Source organism: Sturnira hondurensis, unplaced genomic scaffold (genome assembly GCF_014824575.4).
Source record: "Sturnira hondurensis isolate 20B ecotype Veracruz unplaced genomic scaffold, ASM1482457v3 Scaffold0017436, whole genome shotgun sequence".
NCBI classification, from domain to species: Eukaryota; Metazoa; Chordata; class Mammalia; order Chiroptera; family Phyllostomidae; genus Sturnira; species Sturnira hondurensis.
This window is the reverse complement of record NW_028090067.1, coordinates 2,931,174-2,959,021: the sequence shown is the minus strand read 5'-3', so window position 1 is coordinate 2,959,021 and position 27,848 is coordinate 2,931,174. Positions and strand designations below refer to the sequence as shown.

General features: G+C 46.4%; 1 protein-coding gene across 6 annotated transcripts in view; it reads right to left on the bottom strand.

The window, feature by feature from the left end:
• ANO2 (anoctamin 2) overlaps positions 1 to 27,848 on the bottom strand; it is a 329,301-nt gene that overhangs the window by 300,855 nt on the left and 598 nt on the right. For 4 of the 6 annotated variants that reach the window (XM_037068063.1, XM_037068065.1, XM_037068064.1 and 1 more), the window contains exons 2-3: positions 10,513 to 10,697; positions 9,025 to 9,351 (exon numbers count right to left, since the gene is read on the bottom strand). In XM_037068063.1, coding sequence (XP_036923958.1) covers positions 9,025 to 9,351; positions 10,513 to 10,697 — 512 coding nt within the window. Of the gene's footprint in view, positions 1 to 9,024; positions 9,352 to 9,842; positions 10,027 to 10,512; positions 10,698 to 27,848 lie in introns of those variants that run through there. The other 2 variants (XM_037068067.1, XM_037068068.1) reach the window with 2 other exon arrangements.

The window sequence follows — 27,848 nt, the reverse complement described above, 5'->3', positions numbered from 1 at the left end:
ACAACCAGCACGGCGTAGTGTGAGGTCTGAACAGGCACCAGCCATGGACCTCTGACAGTCATACCAGAAGCACCAGTTAGACATCAGTCTGGTGGGAAGATAAGTTAACTGCAAGGAAAGCAGACCTGACCGAAGGAAGTCGGCCCATCTTGATTTATTTGTTCACACAGAGTCTCTATAATCGATATTTCATTTCCTTGAAGTATTAATTAGCAGCATGTGCTTGTACAAGTCACATCCAGTTCCTGCTCTCTGATGAAAATGAAAGAAATTGCAAGCCCTTTTAGCTCTAATATCCGATGATCCCACATTCTCACACCACACAGATTGTATCTGTTGACAAACCCAGCAAAACAGCCAGTGAGGGGGTGCCCAGGCCAGAAGCCCCGAGCCAGGTCCATTGCTGAGCCTTGCCCTCTGCTACTGGAGGGCGATACGGGCAAACAATCAAAGCCCAGAACCTCCTTCCAGTGCCTGTGGAGGAACCCTAGAGACCTCCATGAGGCCTTGTCAATAGATGAAGGAAAGACATCAGACACCAAGGCTCTGAGGAAGGGCCACACCCAGCTCTCTGCCGCCTCTAGTTAAACACTCGGCCTGCTTTCCCTCCGCCTGATGCCCACTTTCTTTCATAACCTGGGCAGCGCTCGCCTGCAAAGCTGGCTGACTGTGTAGCCCAAACAGCACCCTTGGGAAGTCATTTTAAGAGACTAAGGAAAGGAGGAGTTAGAAGACCTAGTTTCAGGGCATGGGTTTGACCCGGTACTTTGGGTTTCCTAGGACAAGGACATAAGGACCACTTCAGCGGGGCAACCATGAGCATCAGGTGAGAATACTGAATGTTGATTTTTTATCATTCATTCTTTAAGAAAGGAAGTAGATATTTATCTGAGTTTAGGGTACCTGACCCCCTCTCCTTGGTTCTCTCTATACCCCTACCCCTAGACTTCCTCGAGGCCTCCCCTCAGGGACCAGATCCCATCAACTCTGAGTGGCACTGTGCAGCCCCAGGGCATGGGCTCCTGGGGCCTTGTTGTGTTCCCTAGAAATCCTTTGGGGCAGAAAGACAGGCAGGTGAGAAGCCCAAGGCTCCAGCATGCACCTTCAGGGTGGGGCAAGTGGGACAGGAACACATCCAAAGCCAGGGGGAAATCATCTCATTTCCCCAGTCATTAGCCCAAGTCAACAGCAGCGAGACTGCTACCCACACACGTGCAGGCATAACAGCATCACCAAGAAACAGTAAGGACTGGGGCATCACGAAATTCCACATTCGCGTTTCCCCTGCATCCGCTCTAGCCCTTCCTAAGAAGGCACACCACTACCCCATTCCTAAGGAGAAAATGAACTCAGCAGGGGTATGGAGACCCCTGCCCCACAGAAATCCACCGCTCCCTTCACCCCATCACTCAACAACCTGCCCTCGGTGCCTAAGGCAGAGCAATGAACGGGAAGACCTCTGAGGACACCGTCACCCCAGAAAACCAAACAGCGAGGTTTTCCTAAGCATCAGGAAACGTCTTAAGTCCTAGTTTTTGCAGCAGAGCGAGGCGTGAGTTTTGAGGGACGACAGCAGCAGTGGCCCCCATCTCCACACAAGTGGCCCTCACTTTCCCGAATCAGCAGTGAGGATGCAGGTGTCTCTGTCACCCACAGGCATCTCCAGCAATGTCTTTAAATGAAATACTAATCAAAGGGCCAACTATAAGAAACCATAGAGGCAAACTGTGGTTTAGTCTCCTGATGATACTGAAGAGTCTTTAAAATATGAACACGAACAATGTCCGTGCGTGGAAATGTGCACACAAAGTGAAAAAGTGAAGCACCAAGTGGAAGATAAGCACCAATTACCATCCTGTGTAAAGCACGCCAGGAGCAACTAACAGCGCAAACAAATTCTGCAGTAATCAGTCGGATTTGGTGAATTCTGCAGTAGTCAATCGGATTTAAGTTCCTTTGATGGGTAAGGCTGAGTGAGGACTTTTTAACAGGTGTCTAAGAGAAACCCATTTTTTTTCTAATTCCTTTAAAATCAAAGTGAAACCAGAGCCTAAAAGACAGCTCAGCCCAGAAAGGTGGGGACAACTGAGCAGGTGGGGCCACTGCACCTGCCCTCCAAACCGCCACCTGGTGCATGCAGTCAAGCAATGTCCCTGCTCCTGCGAAGTGCCAGGCCAAGACTGCCGCCGAAAGCCAGAGGCTGAGCACCCTGGCACAGAGGAGAACTGTTCAGACCCCAACAGGCCCTCAGAAAGGCAGTCAGACCCTCACCAGCACCTGCTAATGAATCTCTAACCATCTCCAACCAGTATTCACCAATATGGCATTGCAGGTGAGGGGTGGGGGGTGGTCAAAGAAGATCATGGGACACTGGCCCTGAAGGAGGTGACAACTCATCCTCAGTCTTGGGGCGGCAACAGCTGAAGGCAACCTGAGTATCCATGATCATGATGGGAGTGACCAGTAAACTGTAGTGACTACAAAGCGTTCANGGGGCCACTGCACCTGCCCTCCAAACCGCCACCTGGTGCATGCAGTCAAGCAATGTCCCTGCTCCTGCGAAGTGCCAGGCCAAGACTGCCGCCGAAAGCCAGAGGCTGAGCACCCTGGCACAGAGGAGAACTGTTCAGACCCCAACAGGCCCTCAGAAAGGCAGTCAGACCCTCACCGACACCTGCTAATGAATCTCTAACCATCTCCAACCAGTATTCACCAATATGGCATTGCGGGTGAGGGGTGGTCAAAGAAGATCATGGGACACTGGCCCTGAAGGAGGTGACAACTCATCCTCAGTCTTGGGGTGGCAACAGCTGAAGGCAACCTGAGTATCCATGATCATGATGTGAGTGACCAGTAAACTGTGGTGACTACAAAGTGTTCAAACATTAGGGAAAAAATGGATCAGACGCACATGCCAAACATGAATGGTCTGAAAAACACAGTGCAGAGGGGAAAAGTGGAAACAGAATGGGCTACAAAACAGGGTGTCTGTGTAAAGTGAAAATGTATATGGTGCTGAGAAACTGTCACTACCAAGAGAGCCTGAAATGCCATGACAACTGTATGCAATGTGGTATCCAGGACAGGACCCTGGGGCAGTAAGTAAAAGCTAAGGAAATCCAAATAAAGTATAGGCCACAGGTGGCAAACACAAGGCCCGCAGGCCAAATCCGGCCTTCCATCCACCTTGTTTTAGGTGGGAGCCCAGCACCTTGTTTCTATCCTACGGCAGCACCAAACTCCTTGCCCCTAGTTGAGGAGTAGTTACATTTACACAGTCCTAAAATTATATTTGGCCCTTTGAAGACAACCATGAGGCTGATGTGGCCCCTGGTGAAGATGAGTTTGACAGCCCTGGTAGACTTTAGTTAGTGAGAATGTGTCGATATGGGTCCATTAACAGCGTCGTATGTGCCCTGACTGGTGTGGCTCAATGAATTGAGCACCAGCCTGCAAACTGAAAGGCTGCCAGTTTGCTTCCCAGTCAGGGCATACGCCTGGGTTGTGGGCCAGTCTCCCAGTAAGGGGTGCAAAAGAGACAATCACACATTGATGTTTCTGTCCCTCTCTTTCTCCCTCCTTCCCCCTCCCTCTAAAAATAAATAAAATATTTAAAAAATTGTGTCATATGTACCACATTAATGTAGATGTTAATAACAGAGGAATTGGGTCCCTGGCTGGCGTAGCTCAGTGGATTGAGCACGGGCCTGCGAACCAGGGGATCGAGGTTCAATTCCCAGTCGGGGCACATACCTGGGTTGCAGGCCGGTTCCCTGCAGGCCAACTCCCAGCAGGGGACGCACAAAAAGGCAACCATACATTGATGTTTCTCTCCCTCTCTCCTTCCCCTCTAAAGGTAAATAAATAAATAAATACATCTTTAAAAAAAAAACTTAAAAAAAAATAACAGAGGAATTGGGTACAGGGTATATGGGAACTCTAATTTTTCTGTAACTCTAAAACTGTTCTAAACAATAGAGCCCACTTTTAAAATGAAAAAAAAAAAGAAATACATAATGCGAGAACAACACTATACACTCCCCAGAAACACAAAGAGCTGCAATGACTGCCTGTGGATGGAACGGGCCGTAGAGGGGTGGGGTATATTTAAATGAGGGAGGAGAGTCTCCTTGTGCGGACCAATGGTAATAATGCACCGTGACTGAGAAGTGATTAACGCCATGATTAACGCCACTCTGCATCAGAGGTCCCAAAACTAATAGCAATAACACATTTTTAGAACATACAGAGAAAGAAAGAAAACACTGCAAGACAGTAGATCCTGATGGCTGTGTGGGTGGTGATGGCTCTGATGACCGAAGGGGGCACCAGAGAAGCCGGGGAACCTGAAACAGCCCCGCGGAGGAGTTAAGTAGACCTGGAAGAGAGCGGTGGGGGCTGGCAGGGAGGCGCTTTTGGTGGTCACACAACAGGGACAGCAGTCCAGGACCCACTCCATAGCCCCATCTAACACTGGTCAGTCTGAAAAGCTATCTCTGGTCCCTAATTCCCAGCCAAAGCCAGGAAAATCCAATAGCAGCTAAAACGTGCTGGAGGGGATCTAAGATGGGCAGTGACATGAGCCGAAGCAGTAAAAGTCAACAGCACAGTTATCTTTGAATGTCAGATCAACAATGAATACTTTTTTAGTAAAAGTATACCCCCCAGTATTGCATAGGATATAGTTAGGCTACAAAACTATTTGCTATTGTTCTGAAATTCACATTTGAGTAGGCATCGTGAATTTTCATCTGCTAAATCTGACAACTCTAAATAGTAATAGTAGCAGTAACACCAACTGGTCTAGGTAGTTTCTTTAGTTGTCTATTCATAAAAAGCCCAAGGAAAAATGTACCGTTGTTCCCACTTTATAGACATGGGAACTTGGACTCAAAACGACCCAGTCACTTGCCCAGGTTGTGAGGCTAGTGTATGCCAGGCCTAGGAGGCGAACATCTGTGTTTGGGCTCCAGAGTCCATGGCTTGAACATGATGCTGCTTCCCGGCTTAGCAGGGGAACAAGGTCCAGGCCTCCGCTCCCTGACACCGCAGGCAGGGCTGTGGAGTGCAGCCTGCCCCCGTGGTAGTGCAAAAGTTCCTGTAACAGTGGGAATTGTACCCCACCCCACTGAAACAGGGTGCAGCCAGGGGGGACCCCAAATAGGGATTTGTAACGGGACCCAGAACTCAGGGTGTCCAGGAAATATTTAAAAAATATATACATAGGATGTCCTCACCCCCAGCAGTCTAAGCTGGGGGATGGGACACATGGAGCAGGGACATTGAGAGCTGTTTTGCATAGCAACAGCTTTTCAGCTAACCTCTAGCATTGGTTATTTAACATATCTATAGCCTTTAACTGGTTTCATAGATATGTTAAGTAGCTGTGGCCATGCTTTGAGCCAGGGAGATGGGAGTGCCTCTCAACTCAGGATGTAACTGGGAGGCAGCTCCCCCTGGACACAGCGACATTGGAGTAAGAGGGGACCGCGTGGTTTGGCGAGAAAGGGAGAACCCTGCAGCTTTGGGGCTCCCTTTGCTACGAAGCTTAGGAGCTGGAAAGCAAGATGTAGCAGCGAAGCAGAGCTCTCCCTTAGCAGTCAGAAGAATGCGAGAGAGACGCTGTGGGAAGGAAAGGGGTGAAAGGACTCTTGCTGATGGGCAGGAGGAGGTGCCACGTGGGTTTGGATTAAGAACTGGAGACTGTGGCCGCTACACAGCTGATGGTGCTGGGAACCGAGGGAAGCCTGCCAGCGGAGCACAGATTTCTGGGAAGAACCAGGGGCTACCTGAGCCATGGACTTCTATTTCTTTTCCTGAGATATGGCACTCCTGACTGGTCAAAGAGGGGAAGGAAAGACTGTGTGTGTTTGTGGGTGTTTTAAGGGACTTTGGGATTTTAACGAAGACATTAAGTCAATAGTCGAAGTCTGTACAACCTTTGAATAAATAATCCTTTTCCTTTTCATTAATCTCTGGCATTGAGAGACGTCATTCCCTGGTGGCGTCATACCCCGGTGGCGGGCAAGGCAAACCTAAAACAGGGACCCCAGGCGAAGAGAGGGTCCCTTCTGTAATAATATTCTGTCCCCCCCACATGGGTCCGTTCCGTGACACCACCGTTCTTCTGACATTGTTTCTGTGAGCACAGACTCAGACTAACGGGGGTTGCAGATGAACAGCACGTTTGTATAAGAATCCCAGGAACTACATTTTGCTGTGTGTAACATAGGCCTCTGTGTATACTGCTCGCCCACGTTTTTGGCCCAAAATTTCAGGGGAAAAAATCCTTCATTTTAATTTTTTAATTCAATTTTGTAGTTCATTTATATTTAGGTATTTGTTTTCAGCATTATAAAAAAATGTTAGCATTTATTTTTTCATATACTATGGCACAAGAAATTTTATGTAACAAATAATTACAAAATGCAAGAACAGATAAAAGGCATTTCAGGTACTATCCATGTGTAATGTATATCCTTATTTTTCTCTCAAAAAATCTGGGCCAAAAAGTATGCATTATACATGGCAAAATAAAGTAGTTTGAAAAGATACAGACTGCAACCAGCTCTGGGAGATCTGCTGACCTTCAACCATGCAGCCAGGTTGCTATGAGGTCAGGATGACTAAACCAGGAGGATGCGCACTGGGCCATCGCTTGCCTTATCAGAGTGGACCGTGCTCATCTGCACATACAGAACTTTTCGATGCCCTCCCTCCTTATAAAAAACCTCTGCTTCCACTGAGAGCTAGAGATGGGCTGTGAGACACGAGTCCCCCTCCTCCCAGATGCCCCGGCACCTGCAAACCAACCACTGCCCTCTGCATCAGCACCTGCCTCTCAGATGTTGGCTTTCATAGCCGCAGGCAGCCCGTCCTGCACGCCAGTTACATTCCTTGGTCCTCACAACACGCCAGTACCTCAAGAAACCTTCCCCCCCCGGGCCCCAATCAGAGGCACCAAATAAGTGCTGGGTTCCAAAACGTGAAAATCAGCACTCCCACAGCAAGGAAGTCCCAAGCAGCCCTAAAAGAATGCACTGTCCCTACCTCGGTGAAAGAACACCCAAAGAAGTAGCGCCACAAAGGTAGAGCCAGGACAGAAGCAGACCCTGCTTGGGGACAGGGAAATGAACGGATGACCTCTGGTTGCAGGGAGGGGCCCTTCCAGTTTCGGGGCAGGAGTAACTTGAATCTTACAAAACGGGTTTCCATGACAATGGTCCCTCATCCCTCAGCATGACACCTCTTAAAAGAACCATAATGAGCATGTATTGAGCACCCACAATGTATCAAACCCTGTGCTGGCTGTTTTCATTGCCCTGGTCTAATGACGGGACGTGTCAAAGTCACTCCAGTAGGAGTCTTTTATTTTGAAGATGAGGAACCTGAGCCCCAGGGAGGTTACTTATTTCTTCAAATAACTTTTGAGCACTTACTTTACTGTTTAGATTCTGTCCTAGGTGATAGGGATACAGCAGTGAGCAACAACAACAACAAAAGACCTCCATCTTGATGGAGCAGGTGGGGGGCATGGATAAAATAAATAAATAAACCGTTCCTGTAATTTCAGATAGGGAGGCTTAGTGGGATGGAGAAAGTAGAGGAGGATCAAGAAATAGAGCGATGAGGCCGTATTCCAGCAGGGATGGTCAGGGAAGACGTGCGGGGGAGGGAGCATTTCAGCGGAGGTGTGAAGTGAGAGAGACTACACACAGGTCTGGGGAAGGGGACTGAGGGAGAGGGGACAACCAAAGGCCCTGAGGTGAGGCTGACCAAATTGGGCTGGCCAAAAAGTTCACTTGTTTTTTTCTATAAGATGGCTCTGGTAGTGCTCAGTTGTCTTTAACTTCACTGGAAACAATTTTGTTAGACTGGATTGTGACAGCTGTCATATCAGCGTGCCTTGAAAAAAAATGACCAAACTGGTGAATTTTTGTGTAGCCATTTTAATATTGAAGATGGAAGAAAATACATAACAGTTTCGGTATATTAGGCTTTATCATTTCAAGAAAGATAAAAATGCAACTGAAACACAAGAAAAGATTTGTGCAGTGTATGCAGAAGGTGCTATGACTAATCAAATTGTGTCAAAAAACGGTTTGCAAAGTTTCATGCTGGAGATTTCTCACTGGATGATGCTCCACGGTCACGCAGACCAGGTGAAGTTGATAGCAATTAAATCGAGACACTAACTGAGAACAATAAACATTATGCTGGGAGATAGCCAACATTCTCTAATTATCCAAATCAACAAAGTTACTGGTGAAAATGAAAAATGTGTCTTGTATTTTATGGAAAAAACCATACAGACTTTTTGGCCAACCCAATACAAGATAAGGGCTGGAGCAGGTGCGGGAGGGAGGACGGTAGGAAATGAGTTTGGAGAATATAGTGACAGCAGGTCATTTTTAAAGAGTCACTGCAGTATGGAGACATGGATGGGTTAGGGGATGGATGGATGGATGGATGGATAAGACAGATATGTAGATAAACAGATTTCCATGGATTCCCTTGAGCTGGCCACTGACCAGAGGTGAGAATATACATCTAGCTTGCAATTTGATAAAATGCATCCAATGTTTGGTTCCCAAGTAATCAGCTCCCTCAGGGGTCCCAGGCAAGCACATGCCTTAGTGAAATAGATCCCCTATAGCAGAATTTTGATCCCAAGTTCAACAGGCAAACAGGATTTTCATCCCAAGGAAACCATTACAGAGAAGGCTACCAGGTGGTGCCTCAGAATACCAGGAAGAAATCTCTACCAGGCCAATTCCCACACACAGACTAGCGCACACACATACACACACCCTTACTACCTGAAATCTCCCAGGTAGAGTCACTAACTATATTAATACTCTTCCTCGAGTACTTGGGCAACAAATCTGGTTTTCCCACCAGAAAAACAAAAAAGCCACCTTCCAAAACAAAGCTAAAGCTCCCTGCAGGTGACACTGGTTCCCAGGAGCCCAGCCCTGTGGGGCCATCCCATCCCACAACCCTGTGACACCTGTCCAACCTCACCTCCAAGTCCTTCTCCAGCTCCAGCCCAGCCTCCATCAGGTTGTGCTCAAACTCGTCCCGCTGCTCCCTCCTCTCCTCCTCCAAGGCATCCAGCCGCCCCAGCTCAATGTCCTGCGAGCCCCCAGCATGGGGCTCCTTGCCAGTCTCCCCGTTGGAGACGATGGCCAGAGACTGGCTAGGAAAGCCGAGACCAGGGTTCGCCCCGCGTTTCCGGTAGTGGTAGGCGAGCACATAGTCGACCTTCCTTTGGTTGTCATGGAAGTGCATGCGACTCAGAGGGGCTTCCGAGGACACTGGCTCATTGGTGTCCAGGTAGTTGTTGATGACCTGGCCAGAGAAAAGAGAGCAGGAAGTGTGAGGTCTGGTGAGGAAAGGGTGAGAGACAGAGGAGGCTGCCCTTGCTCTGGCACGAAAAGGTGCACTAGGAAGCAAGCCCCTCAGACCCACAGGTCCAAACTGCCCCATTGAAGGACAGAGCGGCCCAAATTCATCCAGCCCAGCCCCCCCACTGACCTGTCCATAGCCCAGGCATGGGTGCCTTCACACCTGCTCCAGGCTTCATGCACACACATATGCTCAGATACACAGACCGCACATGCAGCAGCAAAGCCCTGTCTTCACACTCAGAGCCACAGGCCCACTCTTGCACATGCATACAGTCGTCCACACCCAGCCTCTCCACATCAGCACACATACCTGTGCACATGTACATCACCCAAATGCACTCTGACACACACACAGCCCTCCACACACACAATGGCACACCCACCTCCTCGTGGATCTGCCAACACGCACAGGTGCGTGCACAGAGTACTCACTGGCAGGTTCTCTGGATCCATTGGAGCAAAGGCCAATTTCTGGTCACCTGGTCCACCTCCCAGGGATTCACTACACACTACACCCTTCACAGCGCCACATTATCCTCTTCCTCATACTCTCCAGCCACTGGTGAGGATCCTGCCACAGACGGCAGCAGGGGACTGACTCCTGCTCTCATCCACTCGTGGAGATGGGATAGTGAGAGAAAAGGAGGAGACAGAACGAGGCGGAGCAGAGTAGGGACCTGCCTCCCCTTTGGGTGTTTCCCTGTTTATTACTGGTTTGATACCCAGCTGCCTCGGCAGCCACCTGAGAGGTCACCAGGGCAACCAGGCACAGGGGAAAGCCTCCAGAGCCACCACGGCAGAGGTGGGAGGGGAGCCAGGGAGTGTGCAGACCAACAGGTGGGATCACCTGGCCTCCCACACCTCCTCCTTCCCTGTCCTGTCCTCCTCCGACCAAAAGATTCCAGTGTGGACATTACGCTGTCATGCCTTAGAGAAAAGGAAAAAGGCCTAATAAAATCCCTGAGTCTCTGTCTGTCTCTCTCTCTCTCACACACACACACACATACACACACACCTGCCCCCCAAGTGGAGTGTCCTCAGTTAAGAGGCTCCCTTGGGGCCCCCAACAGGGCGAGCTGTCACCTCACAGCCCAGTACTCACGGAGCTGCTGTGTGAACGCTCTTCACCAGAAAGTTGGCTGGTATCTCGGCTGGAGCTGCACCGCAGACCTGGGGCTCGGGGACCCAGCACCTTGAGGTATTGCTGTCCTTGTTCGAGGCCCTGGCCACCCCTGGCCACTGCGCGAGGGCTCAGCCGGCGTGGGGAGCCAGGGAGCAGGGGGATATCTGTGAGAGGGAAAGACAAAGGAGGCACAGGCCCCTCAGGTGATGGGAAACCCAGGACACAGAGAAACTGAGGCACTGAGGGATAGACAGACACAGGGGTAACCATAACAAAATGGTCATGTTTCCTCAGAGCCTCAGTGACCCAGGTCACACTGGCCACAGGGGAGGAGAGTGGAGAAGAAAGTGGGGGTGGTGTTGTCTCGCCCCACTGCACACACACACAGAGCCCTGAGCCACCAGCTCCAAGGCCCCTTCTTGGCCCTCCTCACGGCCCGCAGAAGGACCACAGTGCTATTTCAGAAGACATCCAGCCTCACCCTGCAACAAAAGGACCCCAGTCGGTGATGGAACTGCAGCATGTCAGAATCAGAGGGGACTGAGAGATGGGCCTCCAAAATCCCCGACAGGAGCTGCAAGTTGCCAAGGTCTCGCAGCTGATCAGACTCAGTCTCTCCCCACCTCTGAGAAACACCTTCAAATACAGCAGCATAGCCCAGAGACCCTGGACTCAACCCTCAGCTCTGGCACCTGGGTTGAGACCTCAGCTCTGCCACGCCAACTCTGAACTCTCTCTGAGCCTGTTTCTTCAACTGTAGATGAGGAAAATTCCAAACTTACAGGATTGTCATAAGGATGAGAACTGGGGATGTGATGCAAAGCACTCAGGACAGTCATTAGCCTATGTGCATGCAATAAAAGGTGCTTATATAATAATTCTTGCTATTTGCATTCTAAGCTCTCGATAAGCAGAAATCACACTTTATACATCGAGCGCAGCCCTTAGTCTCTCCCTGCTGAGTGAATCAGTGGATGGATGAATGAATAAATGAACAATAGCTCTTCCTGGTTTCTTGAGACAGAATTTCTGGCCGGTCATGAGGTTGTGGAGCAGTGTCTATGTGTCCAGCCCTCTGCTGGGCAGTTTCAGTAAGCCTGGAACATTTGGTTCCTGCACTTGAAAAATTTAGCATCTTTCATGCAGGAAACACAATTATGACCAGCAGAGTGAAGCTTTTGTAATTTATTTCTATACTGCGGGCTCCAGTCTCTATTACAGGACACTGGAAAGCTAGGTCAAGGTAGGCTTCCACAGGCATTAAGCCTAAAGCTGGTCTTGAAGGGGAGGCATGGAAGATACTCCCTAGAGATGGGAAAACAGAGGGCAGGAGTGGGCGTGCATGCTGGTGGAGGGACGATTGGGCGGGTACAGGGGCGGGGGGGTGGTCTCCAGCTCAGGACACCTTGTGCATATTCTTCCCTCTGGCTAGAACATGCTTCTCCATCTAGCTGGGGCCCCCTGCTATTTCAATCATTTGAGACCCAGAAAACCAAAAGTAATACATTCTTCTCTCTAAAAGCTGCCACCCAGGTGTAAGACAGAAATATTCAGATACAACGAATAAAGCTACTTCCTCCCACTTTATCATAATTGAAGTTCCACCAGCTCAGACAGTAAGGGGATGGGGACCCACACGCACATGTAAAGTCATCAGAGGACGGCCTCTGAGCTTCACCCGGTGAACTCCATTGGTCGGCAGGGAGCCAAAGAGAGTGGGGCTCAAGGGGCAGCATTTATTGTCTGGTGTCACCGAGTGAAGAAAACCCATCGGGACAGCCCAGGTTGAGTCAATGGGCCTGTGCCCCTAAGCCTTTGCCCGTATTCCCAAATGACCACCCCAAATGACCATCTCATACGTGAGCAGCCCCTCTCTCAATTATTCAGGACCCTCACAAGGCACTGGAGCATTGGGGTTGGGGGAAGAGAACCCTCTTCACCACCAAAGTGTAACCAGATGAAAATGACTGAGGCCTCCTGCTTGGCATGGATGGACGGCAGTCCCCCCTTGACGGCAGCACCTGCCCACATACACATCTGCCCAGTTTATTCTCCCCAATTTTGGAAAAATATATACCTTTTCTGTGCTTAGTTATTCTTTCCATGAATGGAGTGGGGAGCGTTTCATTACTGTATGTTTTCCATGAAGCATGAGCATGATGACACGATAAAAAAAAAAAGAGCGACATTCCTTGGGAGTACATGGCCCATGGAAATGCAAGGATCCCATCAAATCCTACTTGGGGACTCAGCACCTGCCCCTCCAACTGACTTCTCTGCTTCTTTCCAGCTGCTCTACTCCAAGTCCGCAGAATTCCCTTTCTCTCCCACTCACCTGCCCGCCCGCTTCCTATTCACTCTCTCCTGGAAGCTTCCCTAGACTACACTGGTAAAGCACCAGCTGTCTGTCCCATTACAATCTGGGGATTGATATGCTTGCTCATCTGAGACTAGCAAACACTTTTTTGCCTTTTAGATCCAGTCCTGACTGTTTAGGCACAAACTCTGTCTCTTCCAGTTGGATCTAACCTCCACCCCTCCTACTAAGCTACAGGTACCTCAGATTGTGCCACAGAGGCCAATGAATGAACAGGATCAGAGACTTTGAGGAAAAATTAATAGAAACTAAAGTCAGGGAGAAGCCCAGATCTAAACGAAAAACCAGGTGGAGCTTGTCTTCAGAGTCCTGTCAATGCCTGTCTTTGCATTGTCCCTTCCCAGGTCCCCTCCCCAGCTTTGGGTTCCCCATATTCTACGCCTGCAGGTTTCCCTCCACCATCAGGGCCTTCAATGCCCATTCTTTCATTTAGCTATTGACTGTCATGGCTAAGAAGCTGATTTATACCAAAGTACAGATAGCCCGTGCTGACAGCTTGAGACAGTGTAAGTGAAAGTGTTTGGAAATTTTTAAAGGGCCCTATCGATGTCACAGACCTGCGTGTGCAGGGGCAGGGGTCTTAGCTGAAGGACATGCTCTAACAGCAGACACCAGTGCACATTGCTAGGGGAGGGGAGAGATGCTGAAAGGCATGAGTTCTTCAGGGTCACAGCCAAGGCTCAGAGGGGCCTCTGAGCAGGGAGAAGGACAGAGCAGGACGTGGAGAACATGTTAGAGTAAGAAAGGCTCGGGCGGTGGTAGGTGATAGAGGAAAAACCGGCCCAAAGGGACCGGGTGACACAAGCAAGAGGAAGGTAGGGCCAGGCTGGGCAGAGAAAGAGAAGCAGTGGGCTCGCCAGGTATGGAAGCCGGTGAGATCAGTCAGCAGGGCCCAAGGAGGGGCCCGGAGCCTCCAGGAGAGAAGAGCAGGGACGTCCTCCTGAGGGAGTCAGACTTCCAGATGGCAGAGCTCGTCCTTGAAGTGTCTCTCAGGGCAGCATTACTGTCTCATTACTAACCAGTGGCAGGTGAAGTGTGACGTGCCCTGAAAAATCAGGCAGCCTCATCACTGGCCTTTCAGGGCCACTGCTTCTGGCAAAATCAGACTGGCCAGGGCCACCCTAAGGGGAAACAGGCATCTAAATTCTCTCAGGCCAAGAACAAGACTCCAAGTGGGGATCTACCAACAGGCAGGCCTTCTTGGGAGTCTCAGAGAGTCCCATCCACTTTCAGATTTTGAAGGCACTCAGTCTGGACCCTCCCCGAGCGTCCTGAGATGGATGGATTTCATTTCAGTTGGGATCAGCACTTACACTGAGGTCTCACCCTGTTTCCCTGCATGAACTGACCCAGAACCACAGGCCAAATTTGAAGGTCCTAGCTCAAAATTTGGAACCAATGGCCCTGCTGATCACCTTACCTCTTGCCCCATAGGTCTTGCTAAATGGCACTTTTCTCAGGCTCTGAGACTAGCCAAAGAAATCAAAAGGACAGCCTTCCTGTTCCCTCCACCCAAAACGCATACTTTAAACGTATGTCCTCCACTCTGCTTGTCTTATGGCCTTGGCTCAAGAACAGCCTTCTCTTTGTGAATGTTTTCAAATTGCAGTATTATTCACAGTGGCCACAACGTGGAAACAACCAAAGTGTCCCTCAATCAATGATTGGATAAAAAAGATGTGGTCCGTACATACAATGGAATACTCCCCAGCCATAAGAAAAGATGTAATACCGCCATTTGCGACCAAAGGTATGGATCTTGAGAGTATCGGGCTAAGTGAAATAAGTCAGAGTCAAGAACCATATGATTTTAACCATATGTGGAATATAAAACTGTAAGCAACAGATAAACAAACACGCAAAAACTCATAGACACAGGCAACAGTATGGTGGTTACCAGAGGGGGAGGCGGTGGGAGTAATAAAGGGTAGAGGGGGTCAAATATTTGGTGACAGGAGAAGCTTTGACTTTGGGTGATAAACACACAATGCAATATACAGATGAAGCAGCATAAAATTATATACCTTTGTAATTTTATTAACCAATGTCACAACAATAAATTTTTAATTAAAAATTTTTAAAAAAAAAAGCCCTCTCTTGTTTGATGCTCAAACATCCCTTTCCTGGTGATGACACTCCCACAGATGCATCCTTGCCTTGAACTTGGAACTAAGAGTTCTTTGGCCTCCCTGCCACTAATCTTGCTCCTCTCGGATCCTCCTCAATCCTCCATCCTCCTTGTACACGGCAGTAAGTGCTGCCATTTTTAAATAATCTGACCAAGTTACTCCCATTCCGTGCATTTCCACTCTTCTTAGGATGAAGACCAAAGTGTCTCATATTGCATACAGGGCCTTCCCCAGTCTGGGCTTTGCCTACCTATCTAAACTGCTTCATCTCCTAACACCAATCCACAGCCTGCTTCCTCTGCCCCTCCCCCCTCACACCATCACATCATGCTCCAAACACAACAGCTGAACACTCCTGCGGGGGGGGGGGGGGGGGGGGGGGAAGGAATATATATAATCTCTCACATCTCCATTCATGCCAGAACATTTTACTTCCCAGGCACTGCATAATACATTGGAAATATAAAGCTAAATAGAACTTGGTACCTTCCACCAATCCCTAGGTGCTCACAAGGAAGGATGACTAATAAGGAAGGGTGACGAATAAGGAAGGAAGACAGATTAGTAAGGAAATAATTTCAGGCAAGAGAGAAGTACAAAGTTGGAGTATGAACAAGGATCTACCAACTCTGCCTGAGGCTATCAGGAAAGGCCTCCCAGAGGACATGAGTTTTGTGGTGCATCTAGAAAAGTAGGCATCTTCTAATGGGCAAGGGAGGAATGGAGATTCCAGAGAGAAAAGCAATCATTTGCATGGACCTTTGCAAACAGCCAAGAGGCTTGGCTGTTTCAGATCATCGACCTCACAAGCGCAGAGAGGCTGCTTCCTCCTGCTCCTTTTCCAACCACTTACTCCCACTGGTCTCCAACTATGTGGTGAGACTGGAGGGGCGCAGAAAGGACCCTCTGTTTATAGTACACACTTTTAACATGACTTACAAGGCCCTTTACCATCATTTACTATCAACCTCCCCAGTATCAATCATCTCCTGCTAGTCACTACACACACACACACACACACATTCCAGAGAGACTGAACTACCCGCAGCTTCCAGAAAGCCACTTGCTTTTTCTTATCTTAAGTCTTCAAAATTGTTCTCTCTTCTGCTCCTAAATATCTCTCCTCCATCCTCACCCTGTTCACTTGCAGGGATCAAAAGTTATAACAACATCAAAGAATTATAATCAGGAAAGCAATGTGATTAGGGTTTTGTTAGAAAGATCACTCCGGCTGTAGTGAAGATAAATGGGATGTTAGGACAAGGAGACGGATGGATGGATGAATCCCTAAATCCTTGTCTGCTATGAATGACCCTTCACAAAACTTTTATTTCACTGGTCACTCTGCCACTCAAAAACCTCCGTTGCCCTGAGGCTTACAAACAAGTTGGCATTCAAAGACTTCCAACTGGCTGTTACACATCTCTGCAGCCTAATCTGTCCATCAGATAAGAACATTCCTCTTCAGCCAAACCCACCTCCCAACTGATCCTCACTCTGTGCCTTTGCTCACGAAGTCATCCCTTCTTAGAATGTTCTCATCCAGATAAAGGTCTGCTCTTACACCAAGCCTTCCCCAAACCACTTGGGGAAGTCCTCAAAACATTCACAAAATGTGCCTGTTAGGTCTTTTTATTCCTAACACAAGACTCTGGATACAGCAGAGGCTCAGTGAATGTTTGGAGGTAATGATGTAGGGAATCAGGGAATCATTACTATAAGTAAATTTCAAGCAGAGTGGCTTCCCCTCTGAACCAAACACAGACATGCCCTAATCACAACAGCAGCTACAACAACCCTAAGAGCTGACATCTTGCATGTGCTGGACACTGTTCTAAGCATTTTACATACCAGCTCATTCAATCTCTAGGATAACATTATGAAACAGGTACTACAACAGTAGGTACTATAACAGTTGTTATCCCATTTTACTGATGAGGAAACTGAGGCATAGTGTAGTGTGGTTGGGGTAGTTTCCCAAGTCACCAGCTAGTAAGCGACCTACTCATAGTCCACACTTTTAACCACTAGGCTATTCTGTGCAAAGGAAGAGAGGCAATCAAGACAACTTAATAAGTGTGGACTTCCTGAGTGGACATTCTTAATATCTCTCACTCCTTTAAAAAGGCATTTTAATAAATGATACTTACAGTCAATGCTCAGACCCAAAATCCTAAAAGTGAAGACCAAGGGCAAGAAAAGTATAAGAAAGCACCTTCATTTTTTTAAATATTTTATTTATTTATCTCTAGAGAGAAGGGAAGTGAGGGAGAAAGAGAGGGAGAGAAACATCAATATGTGGTTGCCTCTCATGTGTCTCCTACTGGGGACCTGGCCTGCAACCCAGGCATGTGCCCTGACTGGGAATCGAACTGGCAACCCTTTGCTTCACAGGCCCGTGCTCAATCCACTGAGCTACACCAGCCAGGGCACCTTTCTCAATGACAAAATCCACAGATGGGACTTGGAGGAGTTGCCCAAATGAAATCTACCCATTGGCAGCCATTCTACACTGTTTTGAAATGTGGCTGATGAGATTAAGGTATAAATGTCCCTCCCTCTGTGTTATAAGGAAGTAGCCAGTCAACAACATAATTGGTCAAAACCTTTGTATTAGCTAGTTAGTTATAACCTGTTTTGCAAGTACATTGGCGTGAAAAGCATGGTGATACAACAAGGATGATCAAACTGTTATCCTCCTCCAGCTCGTCTATGCTCACACCACACACACACACACACACACACAAACACACCCCTGTTTTAATGAGGTTCACTGACTCCTCTCCTGGGTATAGGTGGTGGGTTTTCTCAATGTCCCTCACCCTCCTCCCCTACCCACAAACATCTCCCATCTCTGACCTTTCTCCTTCTCCTGAATGTAACCAAGAGCAATGATCCCTTTCTTATTCCTATCTCTCCAAAAAAGTGGAACAGATTTCTGTTGCCCAAAATGGACTGCATCTAAGTTCAAGCCTAAAACAGCTCTTCCAATCATAGCTCCAGAGGCCTTTGGTTATGGACAACATCTGGGGGTTATAAAAGGATTCGGCAGGTGTGAGGGATATTGATGAGCCTGAGAATTTTATAAAATATTCCAAAACTCTATGTTAGAGCATTGTTAACTGACATGAGTAAAGTCATATCATATGGACAGTAAGCTTCATCTGCTAGACTGTGCTCTCCCGGAGGACAGGAATAGTCTCCATCTTGTTCTCCACTGTATCCTTAGCCCTGAGCATGGGACCTGGCACACAATCAGCTTTGGGAGCAGGGCAAGGGTCTTCCCACAGTTTGGGAAAAGGGAAGTCCCAAGAGCAAGCATCAACTAAGATGGAAACTCCATGCAGAAGCCTGAAGAATTGTTCATGGACACACTTGCTAGGGAAGACTTTAAGGGAGACTAGAGATTTCATAACTGGGGTGGGGATGGGGAGAGGCTTAAGAGAGCTAATTTTTTTTTCAGATTTCTCGTAACTTCTCGACTAGGCTGCTATGGTCTATCCAAACATAGATTGCTCTTACTTAAAACCAGATCATCTTCACGTGACTATCGGTAAAGTTATGGTCACCACATTCCAAGGACAGAACTAGGAGAAGTAGTTCTGGAGAAGGAGAACCAGAAGCAAAAGACCTACTCTGTGGGGAAGAGGAGGCAGTCATGGGAAGCCAGGCTTAAAACACTTGGATTCAGCAAACGGGAAAGGTGAGAACAAACAGAGACACGGAGTTGTTCTCAACCTTGAATGCAGATTGGAATCACCACCTACGTTCAAATATTGATGTCTGAGCTCCACCTCTATTTGTCTGGGGTGATTCTATTGTGCCACCAGGGTTGAGACCACTGGTCTGTAGAAGCATGAACAGAATCAAAAAGGCAAGCACAGATCTAGTCACAAGGGCTTAAAAAAACGTGTTAGAAGGAAGGAGAACCACCTGGAACTTAAACAACCTTAAGACAAATACAACAAAGTGCCATTTAGCACAGTAAAGATAAATGTTTAGAACTAGAGACTTGCTTTGGCCTGAATGTGGCATGAACCCAGAAGCAAGGAAAGCCTGGCCCTGGAGAAGAAGAAAATCCACCACACTTGGCACCCATGGGCGCGCTTTGGCCCACCGGCTATGGGAGTGGTGTGTGCTGCAACCCAGGGGCAGGGGACCCTCTACTTGTGCAGCTTCGGTTTGGCTCCCTGACTTCTAAAGCGAACTTTGCAACCTTGATCATAATACAAGCTTGAGAGCCAGAGGGAGTAGGAATGGGTATTGCACAATCCAAGTAAATTCAAATGCTAAGTGTCAATTAAATGTAGCTAACGCGTGCCTAAATGATTTGACACAGTTTGTAGACAAACTGGAGACAAGTCTACCTGCCTAACAAATAGGAAGGCAAGCACGTTCTTCTGAATTGACAAGAGACATGTAAAATTTCATCTGGGAGGAGCCTCAAGATATGTACATAAAACCATCATACTACAGCACATACCTGAAAACCAACTTTTTTAAAAGGTAGCCTTTGAATAGAATTTCATCATTTCACCTAACTTCAGAGGATCATAGTCAACCTATAACCAAGCACCTTGGTTAAATCCTTTATAATGAAATTTTTATTAAAAGAAATATTTTTCCTGGCTGGTGTAGCTCAGTGGATTGAGCGCGGGCCTGCGAACCAGAGTATCGTGGTTCGATTCCCAGTCAGGGCACATACCTGGGTTGTGGGCCAGTTCCCAGCAGGGGACACACGGGAGGCAACCATACATTGATATTTCTCTCCCTCTCTCCTTCCCTTCCCCTCTAAAGATAAATAAATAAAATCTTTAAAAAAAGAAATATTTTTAACATGAAACTATATCTCTAGTTCATATATTATTTTTATAATTTCTCTTTTTCTTATTTCTTTAACCCCATGTACTTACTAATTTCATAAGGAGGGATATTTAAATTCTGAAAAGGACTAAGTTCCCCAAGGAGAAATCAATTTCATCTGTAGTATCCAAAAGAATCAAATTGCTTGAGTTTCAAGGACAAGTGAAGTATGTGTCTCACGTTCAAAGGAAGACTCATATCGCCTTCATCTTCTTTCTCTAACTCATACTAGCCAGACACTACTGAAATTAAAAATTTTTTTAAATATTTTATTCATTTCTCTTTAGAAGGGAGGGGAAGGGAAGGAGAGAGGAAGAGAAACATCAATGTATGGTTGCTTCTTGTGCATCCCCTGCTGGGAACTGGCCTGCAACCCAGGCATGTGCCCTGACTGGGAATCGAACCGTGATCATCTGGTTCGCAGGCCTGCACTCAATCCACTGAGCTACACCAGCCAGGGCTAAAATTTTTTATTTATTTATTTATCCTTTATTTATTTATCCATTTGTTTATTTATTTATCCTTATCCTTGGAATTAAAAATTTTTTTTAAATATTTTATTCATTTCTCTTTAGAGGGGAGAGGAAGGGAAGGAGAGAAGGAGAGAAATATCAATGTATGGTTGCCCCTCATGTGTCCTCTGATGGGAACTGGCCTGCAACCCAGGCATGTGCCCTGACTGGGAATTGAACCACGATCGTGTGGTTTGCAGGCCCTCACTCAATCCACTGAGCTACACCAGCCAGGGCTGGAATTAAAATGTTTTAATATGAAAAAGAAGAAGCAACTGAATCTGTTGGCTAACTACAGCCATACGAGCTTATTATCCATTCATTCAAAAACCATTTAATAACTATTTACCACATTCCTTCCCTGACTTGTCCTGGGTGCCGAAAACATGAAGATCTCCGACAATGATGACTTAGGGAGACAAGTGTATAAATCTTTAACTTTAATACCATAAAATAATGTAAATACGCCACACCAACCATCATTTCTGATAGGCCCCTTATGACCGAGACTGCTATCTGCTTACCAAAATCGATGTTCTCCTCTTCTTCCTGAACACACAAACAGACCATATTTCCTAACCCCCCTTGCAATTAGATGTGGCCATGAGGCTGAATGCCAGTCAGAGGAACATGAACAGAGCGATACGTACTACTTCCAGGTGTGACCCATAATAAACCTCCCACGCACGTTCCTGCATGCTCCTGCATGCCCTTTTCCCCTTTTAGGTAACTGGAACGGCAACTCTCGGGGACACCTTGGAAGTCGCAGCTGAAGTTGGCTGAACTTCCATTACCCTCGGTCCCTGAAAAGCCACATGGAAAAGAGTTACCTCACCAACTGGTTTATCCACCCAAGACTCTTACTTTAGAAAGAAGTGGACTGTCAGTTATGTGTTTTACTCATTATGTATTTTACAGTCTATGTGTTAGAGCAGCTAATTGAGCAATATCATAACTAATATAGTACCTTTCATGATAAATGTAAATAATATTAAGTAACTCCACTTACAAGTGCAATAAGCCAGCGCACTGAGATACCATCCATGTCAAATACTCATACGTCAGAGCCTTTCTCAGCAGAGTCTTCCCCAAACTTCTCCCAACCTGACATATTTACCAAGCTCTCACACTTTTGTCTACCGCAGGTGGGTGGAGATACTCAAAAGCAGTGACTGTATATCATCTTTGACCCTTACGGCCACCTGGCACATAGTAGGTACTCAGTAAAAGAGTGAATTTTAAAAAATGCTGAAAGATGAGTAGAGAGGGATTTCTCAGCAAAATCATCTCTTCTACACTTTGCAGTATTGAATTCTGGAGGTTTATGTTGAGTTCAAGTATTTTTGAGCAAAAACAAAGTTGTTTTGCCTTGATTGCAGGTAGTTCCATAGTCCAACTCTCCCTCAAGACAAGAATTAAGACCAGGATTTTAGCTTTTAAAAATAAGTAAATAAAAGAATATCACTCTTTTCTTAATCAGGAGGATCACTTTTGAATTAATATTAGAGAGTCCTGTCATTTCTCACCCTGCCAATGACCTAATCTGAAACTGTTCGCTAACAAAATGCTTTTTGATAAAAAGCTCACTGAGAAGAAACTGCTTCCAGGAATAATAAAACAGCTGGTACTGGGGTAGCCATTCTTCCACAAACAAATATAATACAGGACAAATAAGGGTCAACCAATTCAGGCAGTGAACATCCATCAGCACAGAGAAGTGATCCCTGAGTACGAAAAACCCACGCCTGCAGGCTCATTGGGACAAGTTACTGACTGGGGTTCAGGGAGCTGGAATCCACATAAAGTGAGGAAGTCCCGCCTAAACCAATGGGACACTTGGTGCCCTTAAAATGGCTGGAAATGAGGGGGTAGAATACAAGAGGGGAGGAGTCTGTGTGAAGGAAGCTTCCCAGATATCTTCAGGGATCCTTCACGACCCGTTGGCTGAGAGCAAGGCTTCACATGCAGAGGATAAGACGCGTGAGGCTTACCAGACAGGCCACTCGCTACCACACAGATCAGAACAGAGGAGCTGGAGGCCAGACAGCACTGGGAGAGGCCAAGTTCCATCCAGAGCAGCACAGACCTCCTTAACACATCCTAACACTCCAGGCACCCAGCTGAGACACCAAGGGCCTCGTTTTAGGAGTAAGAACCACGTACTACAGAAAAGTTTATTTTGGACTGTCCCTGAAGCATCCAAAGGGCAAGCCTTGAAAAGATCAATAGGGAACCAGAGTTCAGAGGTTGAATCTTACCAAGTTACAGAATCTAGAAAAATACCTTGGAATTCCCACAAATATACCCTAATAAAGTAGCAACCAAACCTAAATAAGACCAAATTTACCGGTTAGTAAATGAACTTCTAGCTAGAAAAAATATATTTTTAATTTTTTAACCTCCCTGAAAGAAAGATAATGTATTATGCACAATGTCTCTTTTACCAACAAAACCTACTAGACACGCAAAGAATAAGTGACCCATGAGAGAGACAGAGCAAGCAATAAAAACTGGTATCGGCTCTCTGGCCTTTTTCACCTAGTCCAGGGGGACCTGGAGCCAATTTACCCCACCGCCTCCCTCTTGGAAGATTCATACCCAGGTTCTCCTCACAGGAGAGAGAGGCTGCTTGGTGCTGCCGGGCTGGCCCTGTTCACATACACAGCCAGAACCTGTGCTGGCTCTGGCCCTGCCCAGGGGACAGGCATCTTGTTCTCATCCCTCCCTCCTAGTTCCACTGTTTATGCTTCTAAAATAAATAGGACTTGAGCTCACACACACACACTGATCTCAGTAAAGCCCAAAGACTTTAAAGCAGCTAACATATGTTCTCACAGTAAAGATAAGTACACTCTTAACGAGTGTACAGAAATAAAACGAAAAAACTAAACAAAAACAAACATAACTGTCCTTACACTTGCTTATTTTAAAACTTACCACAAAGCCACTGCAGAACTGACATAAGGACAGACAAACAGACCAATAGACAGGACTGGGATTCCAGAAATGAGCCCCTGAATTGCAACAAGGGTAGCAAGAAGTGGGGAAAGAAAGGGGGAAGTGGCGCCAGGGCAACCGCACGTCCACGTGCAAAAGAACGAAGCTGGACCCTCTCCTCCCACCACACATAAAAGTTAACTTTTCCAAAGTGGATTATAAACCTAAATGCAATGGCTAAATCTGTAAATTATTAGAAGACAACATAAGAGTAAATCTTTATAACCTTGGGTGGGGCAAAGGTTTCTTAGCTATTACACCAAAAGCACAAATAAATTTTAAAAAATAGACAAATTGTCCTTCATAAAAATTAAAAAATGATTCAAAAGACACCATTAATAAAGTGAACATACAGACCAGGTGGAAATATTTGTAAGTCATATACCGCGTAGAGGACTTGTATCCAGAATATATAAAGAACTTTTACAACTGAACAATAAAAAGACAAATAACCTAATTTAAAGAGGAGCAAATCTGAGTAGACATTTTCCCAAAGAAGATATACATTTGGCCAATAAGCTCATGAAAAAGTGTTCAACAGCACTCATTAATCACTAGGAAATGCAAATCAAAACCACAACGAGAGACCACTGTACACTCACTGGGATGGCCGCCATTAAAAAGAGCAATAACAAGGGCCAGTGAGGATGTGGAAAAAGCAGAGCCCTCCTACATGGCTGGTGGGGATGTAAAATGGTGCGGCCACTTCGAAAAACAGTCTGGCAGTTCCTGAAAAAGTTAAACACAGCGTTGCCATGTCACCCAGCAGTCCCACTCCTACATGTATACCCAAGAGAAACAAAAACTTACGTACACACAAAACCTTGTACTTGAAAGTTCATAGCAGCACTATTAAAATAGCAAAACGTAGAAATTAAAATGTGCATCGACTGATAAATATATAAACAAATGTGGTGTATCCACACAAGAGAATATTACTTAGCCATAAAAGGAAATGGAGAACTTACACGTTATAATATGGCTAAACACTGAAAACATTATTCTAAATGAAAGACCCCAAACACCAACACCATTCATATAAAATGTCCAGAATAGGAAAATCCATGGAGACAGACAGCACCGATAGGTCGGCGGTTGCCGGGAGTTAGAGGGTGGGGGAAGGTGAAAGACTGCCAGTGAGTATGAGGGTTATTTTTGGGATGATGAAAGTGGTCTAAAATTAGAGAGTGGTTGCACAACTCTGTAAATATACTAAAAATCACTGAATGGGACACTTTTAAAAGCTACATTTTACCTCAATAGTGTTGTTATTTTTTAAATGGAATTCCTAGAACTGAACATTATAACACCTACAAAAATTCACTGAATGAGCTTAACAGCAACTGGAGAAAGCAGAAAAAGGATCGGTGAAGTTAAAGACAGATCAGTAGAAATTATCCAGTCCAGAGAATAAAGGACTAAAGATTGAAAAAATAATTAGCGGAGCCTCACAAACCTATGGGACAACCTCCAACAGTTTAACGTACACATACTTGGTGTTTGGTAAATAGAAGAGAATGAAAATAGAACAGAAAAATACTTAGAGAAACAGTGGCTGGAATCATTCCCAAATTTGACAAAATACAGTAACTTCCAGAATCAAGGAGGTCCAAAAAAATGAGCAGAAAAAAAATCCAAAGCAAATCACACCTAAACACATAAATAACAGTCTCACTGTTCAAAACCAAAACTAAAACTAAAATCTTGAAAGTTACCAGATTAAAAATGTAGTATACATGAGCAAAAGAGTGAATAAAATAAAAATACGAATTGAGGCCCATCTCATCGATATGGTGGAGATCAATAAAGTGACACCTACATGGTGCTGAAAGAACAAACAAACAAACAAAAACCTGTCAACCCATTAGTCTACATCCACCCCGTGAAATTAGCATTCCAAACTGAGGCTAAAATAGAGACTCTTCACAAAAACTTAAGCTGAGAGAATCTAATGCCAGCAGGACACGTCAAGAAACGCTAAAGGACGTCCTTCAGGCTGCAGGGAAATGGGGACGTGGGAACCTGGACACCAGAAGCGCTGTGCATCCCCCTCTCACTCCGGGGAGGAAAAAGAGGGTGGGAGCCACGCTCCGAAAGCACGACTAGCCACTGAGTTTTCTACACGCTGCAAGACATTACTCCTCAAATTATAGATATACCTCGTTAACTGGTTACCCAATGGTTTGCAAACAGCACTTTAAAAAATATAACAGGATAGAATGAACCAGAAAAGAATAAAACACAAACACCCTTTTAAAACAAAATCAGATACAAATGCCCATGTGATAAATAATATACTTTCTAAAAACCTATTAATAAAACTACAGCTCCTTATGTTGGGCAATGTCTTACAGAAATATCACAAATATCACTGTGACATTCTTCTTAAAATTTAATGTTAATGACTAGTCTCCTTCTATCAGACAATGAGATCCATGTAACTTATTGTCTCTTTTCTGACCTGCCTGTCAGGAAGACCATAGATAAAATTTTTATTCAATTACAGTACCTATTCTTAGTCTTGGTCTTATGACAATAATATGGCCCCAATCCTTCATTATTTGACATTTGTTAATTTATCCTCACGTAAAGCTTTATTGTATCTAAGTTTTACTTTCTTTTAAGATGTTTGATGACTAATAAAAATATTTATCTGATATAAGCAAAAATCATGATGGTTTAAAAAGCAAACAAGGCAAAGAATTATTACCAAAATACTAAAAACAAGTAACTTATTTCTATTTTACATATTTGTATTTAAAATTTCCTCACAATGAACATGTTATTTTTTTTTATTTTTTTAGAGAGGGGAAGGGAAGGAAAAAGAGAGGGAGAGAAACATCAATAGGTGGTTGCCTCTCCCGTGCCTCCCCCCCCAAACAGGGACCAGGCCCCCAACCCAGGCATGTGCCCTGACTAGGAATCGAACCAGCAACCCTTCAGTTTGCAGGCCCCCGCTCAATCCACTGAGCTACACCAGCCAGTGTGAACATATTATTTTTTAAAGCTATTTTTAACTTGGTTATAAATAACAGGCATCAGTGAGGGCGGGACTTAGCCTTTGTCAAGGAACAAGTCAGAAGACCTCAGTCTGCTTTACTCTTAGGTTCCCTGAACAGGAAGAGGACCTGCCAGCAGCTGACCGAGCATGGCCGTCCTTTAGTCGTTTCCGCAGAAGTTAACCTGGATGGGACGTTGTCAGCCAGACAGAAATCTATTATTCTCTGAAAGTTTCTGGAGGAAAGGCAAGGTCGTCAGTAGGAGCCCAAGAAAGACCTCTAGTCCATCTTAAAATACAGGAAGTATAAACAGGGCTAATTCCATTGCTGTGGCCTGAGCAAGCCCAGGCTTGACTCCACCTCTTCCCTGCTGTCTCCAACAACAGGGGGCTGCTAAAGCATTGCCATCATCTTAGGGCACCATGGATACAGACTGTAAGGTCTAGACTGGCAGTTGTGTGCCTTTCTTTGTAAGTCCAGCCCGGAGCACAGTATTTGGTAGTCAGTCAGGCTCGTTGTAGAAAACGATACACAAGCTCCACTTTAGGCCCCAGTGCCTCTGGGCCTCCAGCCCTACCCCGCAATGGAAGGTGGCAGAGAAGGAACTTGTGGGAACCGGACCAGAACCTGAGGGTGGTGTCTGGGACCCACCCTGTGCCTCACACAGCCTCTTCGATCAGAGGCAATCCAGAGAGTCTAAGAGGTTGCTAGAAAGGACCATATCAGGTCCTTGGCTCCCAAAATGACAGGCGCATAGCAAGAGGAGGGAGCTGGGCACTGGATGTCCAGCAGCTGGGGAGGGTGACTGACAGACAGAAGTGATTGGCACCACCCTCTGGGAGGGCCTCCACCTTGTCTAAGATTCCCCCTCCACCTGTCACTTGCCTTCAGATTGAGAACTAACCATGCTCAATGGGACCCTCTGTCCCGGACCAGGGTCCCTGTGGTTCCTGGAGGTATCGCTCCATTACCTGTTCACAAAGGGCTATATGAGTGGCACCACCTTCCAGTCCCTTCAGCTTATTGTTCCTTCCAATGGGCTGGGCAACTCCCCACTTCACGACTCTCTCAAGAACCACCAGGAACAAGACACCCAACAAAAGCCCTGTTCCACGCAAGGTCAGTATAATTTGTTTTTCTTCTAAGAAAAAAACAGGGGAAAGACATGCCTGGGTCCCCCTGCCCTCTGAGAGGCAAGCGCCCTTCCTGAGGGAGGGTTGGGTAAGGCCTGGAGGACCTCCTGAAACTGGAGGGACACTCCGAAGAGACCAAAGTCGAATTTGCTGGGGCCGAATCCGAACCTCTGTCCTCACAGACTGTTTCTGAATTAAACTCTGCTAGTTGTTTGGGCAACACGAAACATCCAAAGACTTCACCGCGGAGGGGCCAAGTCGCGGAGGTGGGGAACTGGTCGGCCCTGACCAAAAAAGCCCGTGCA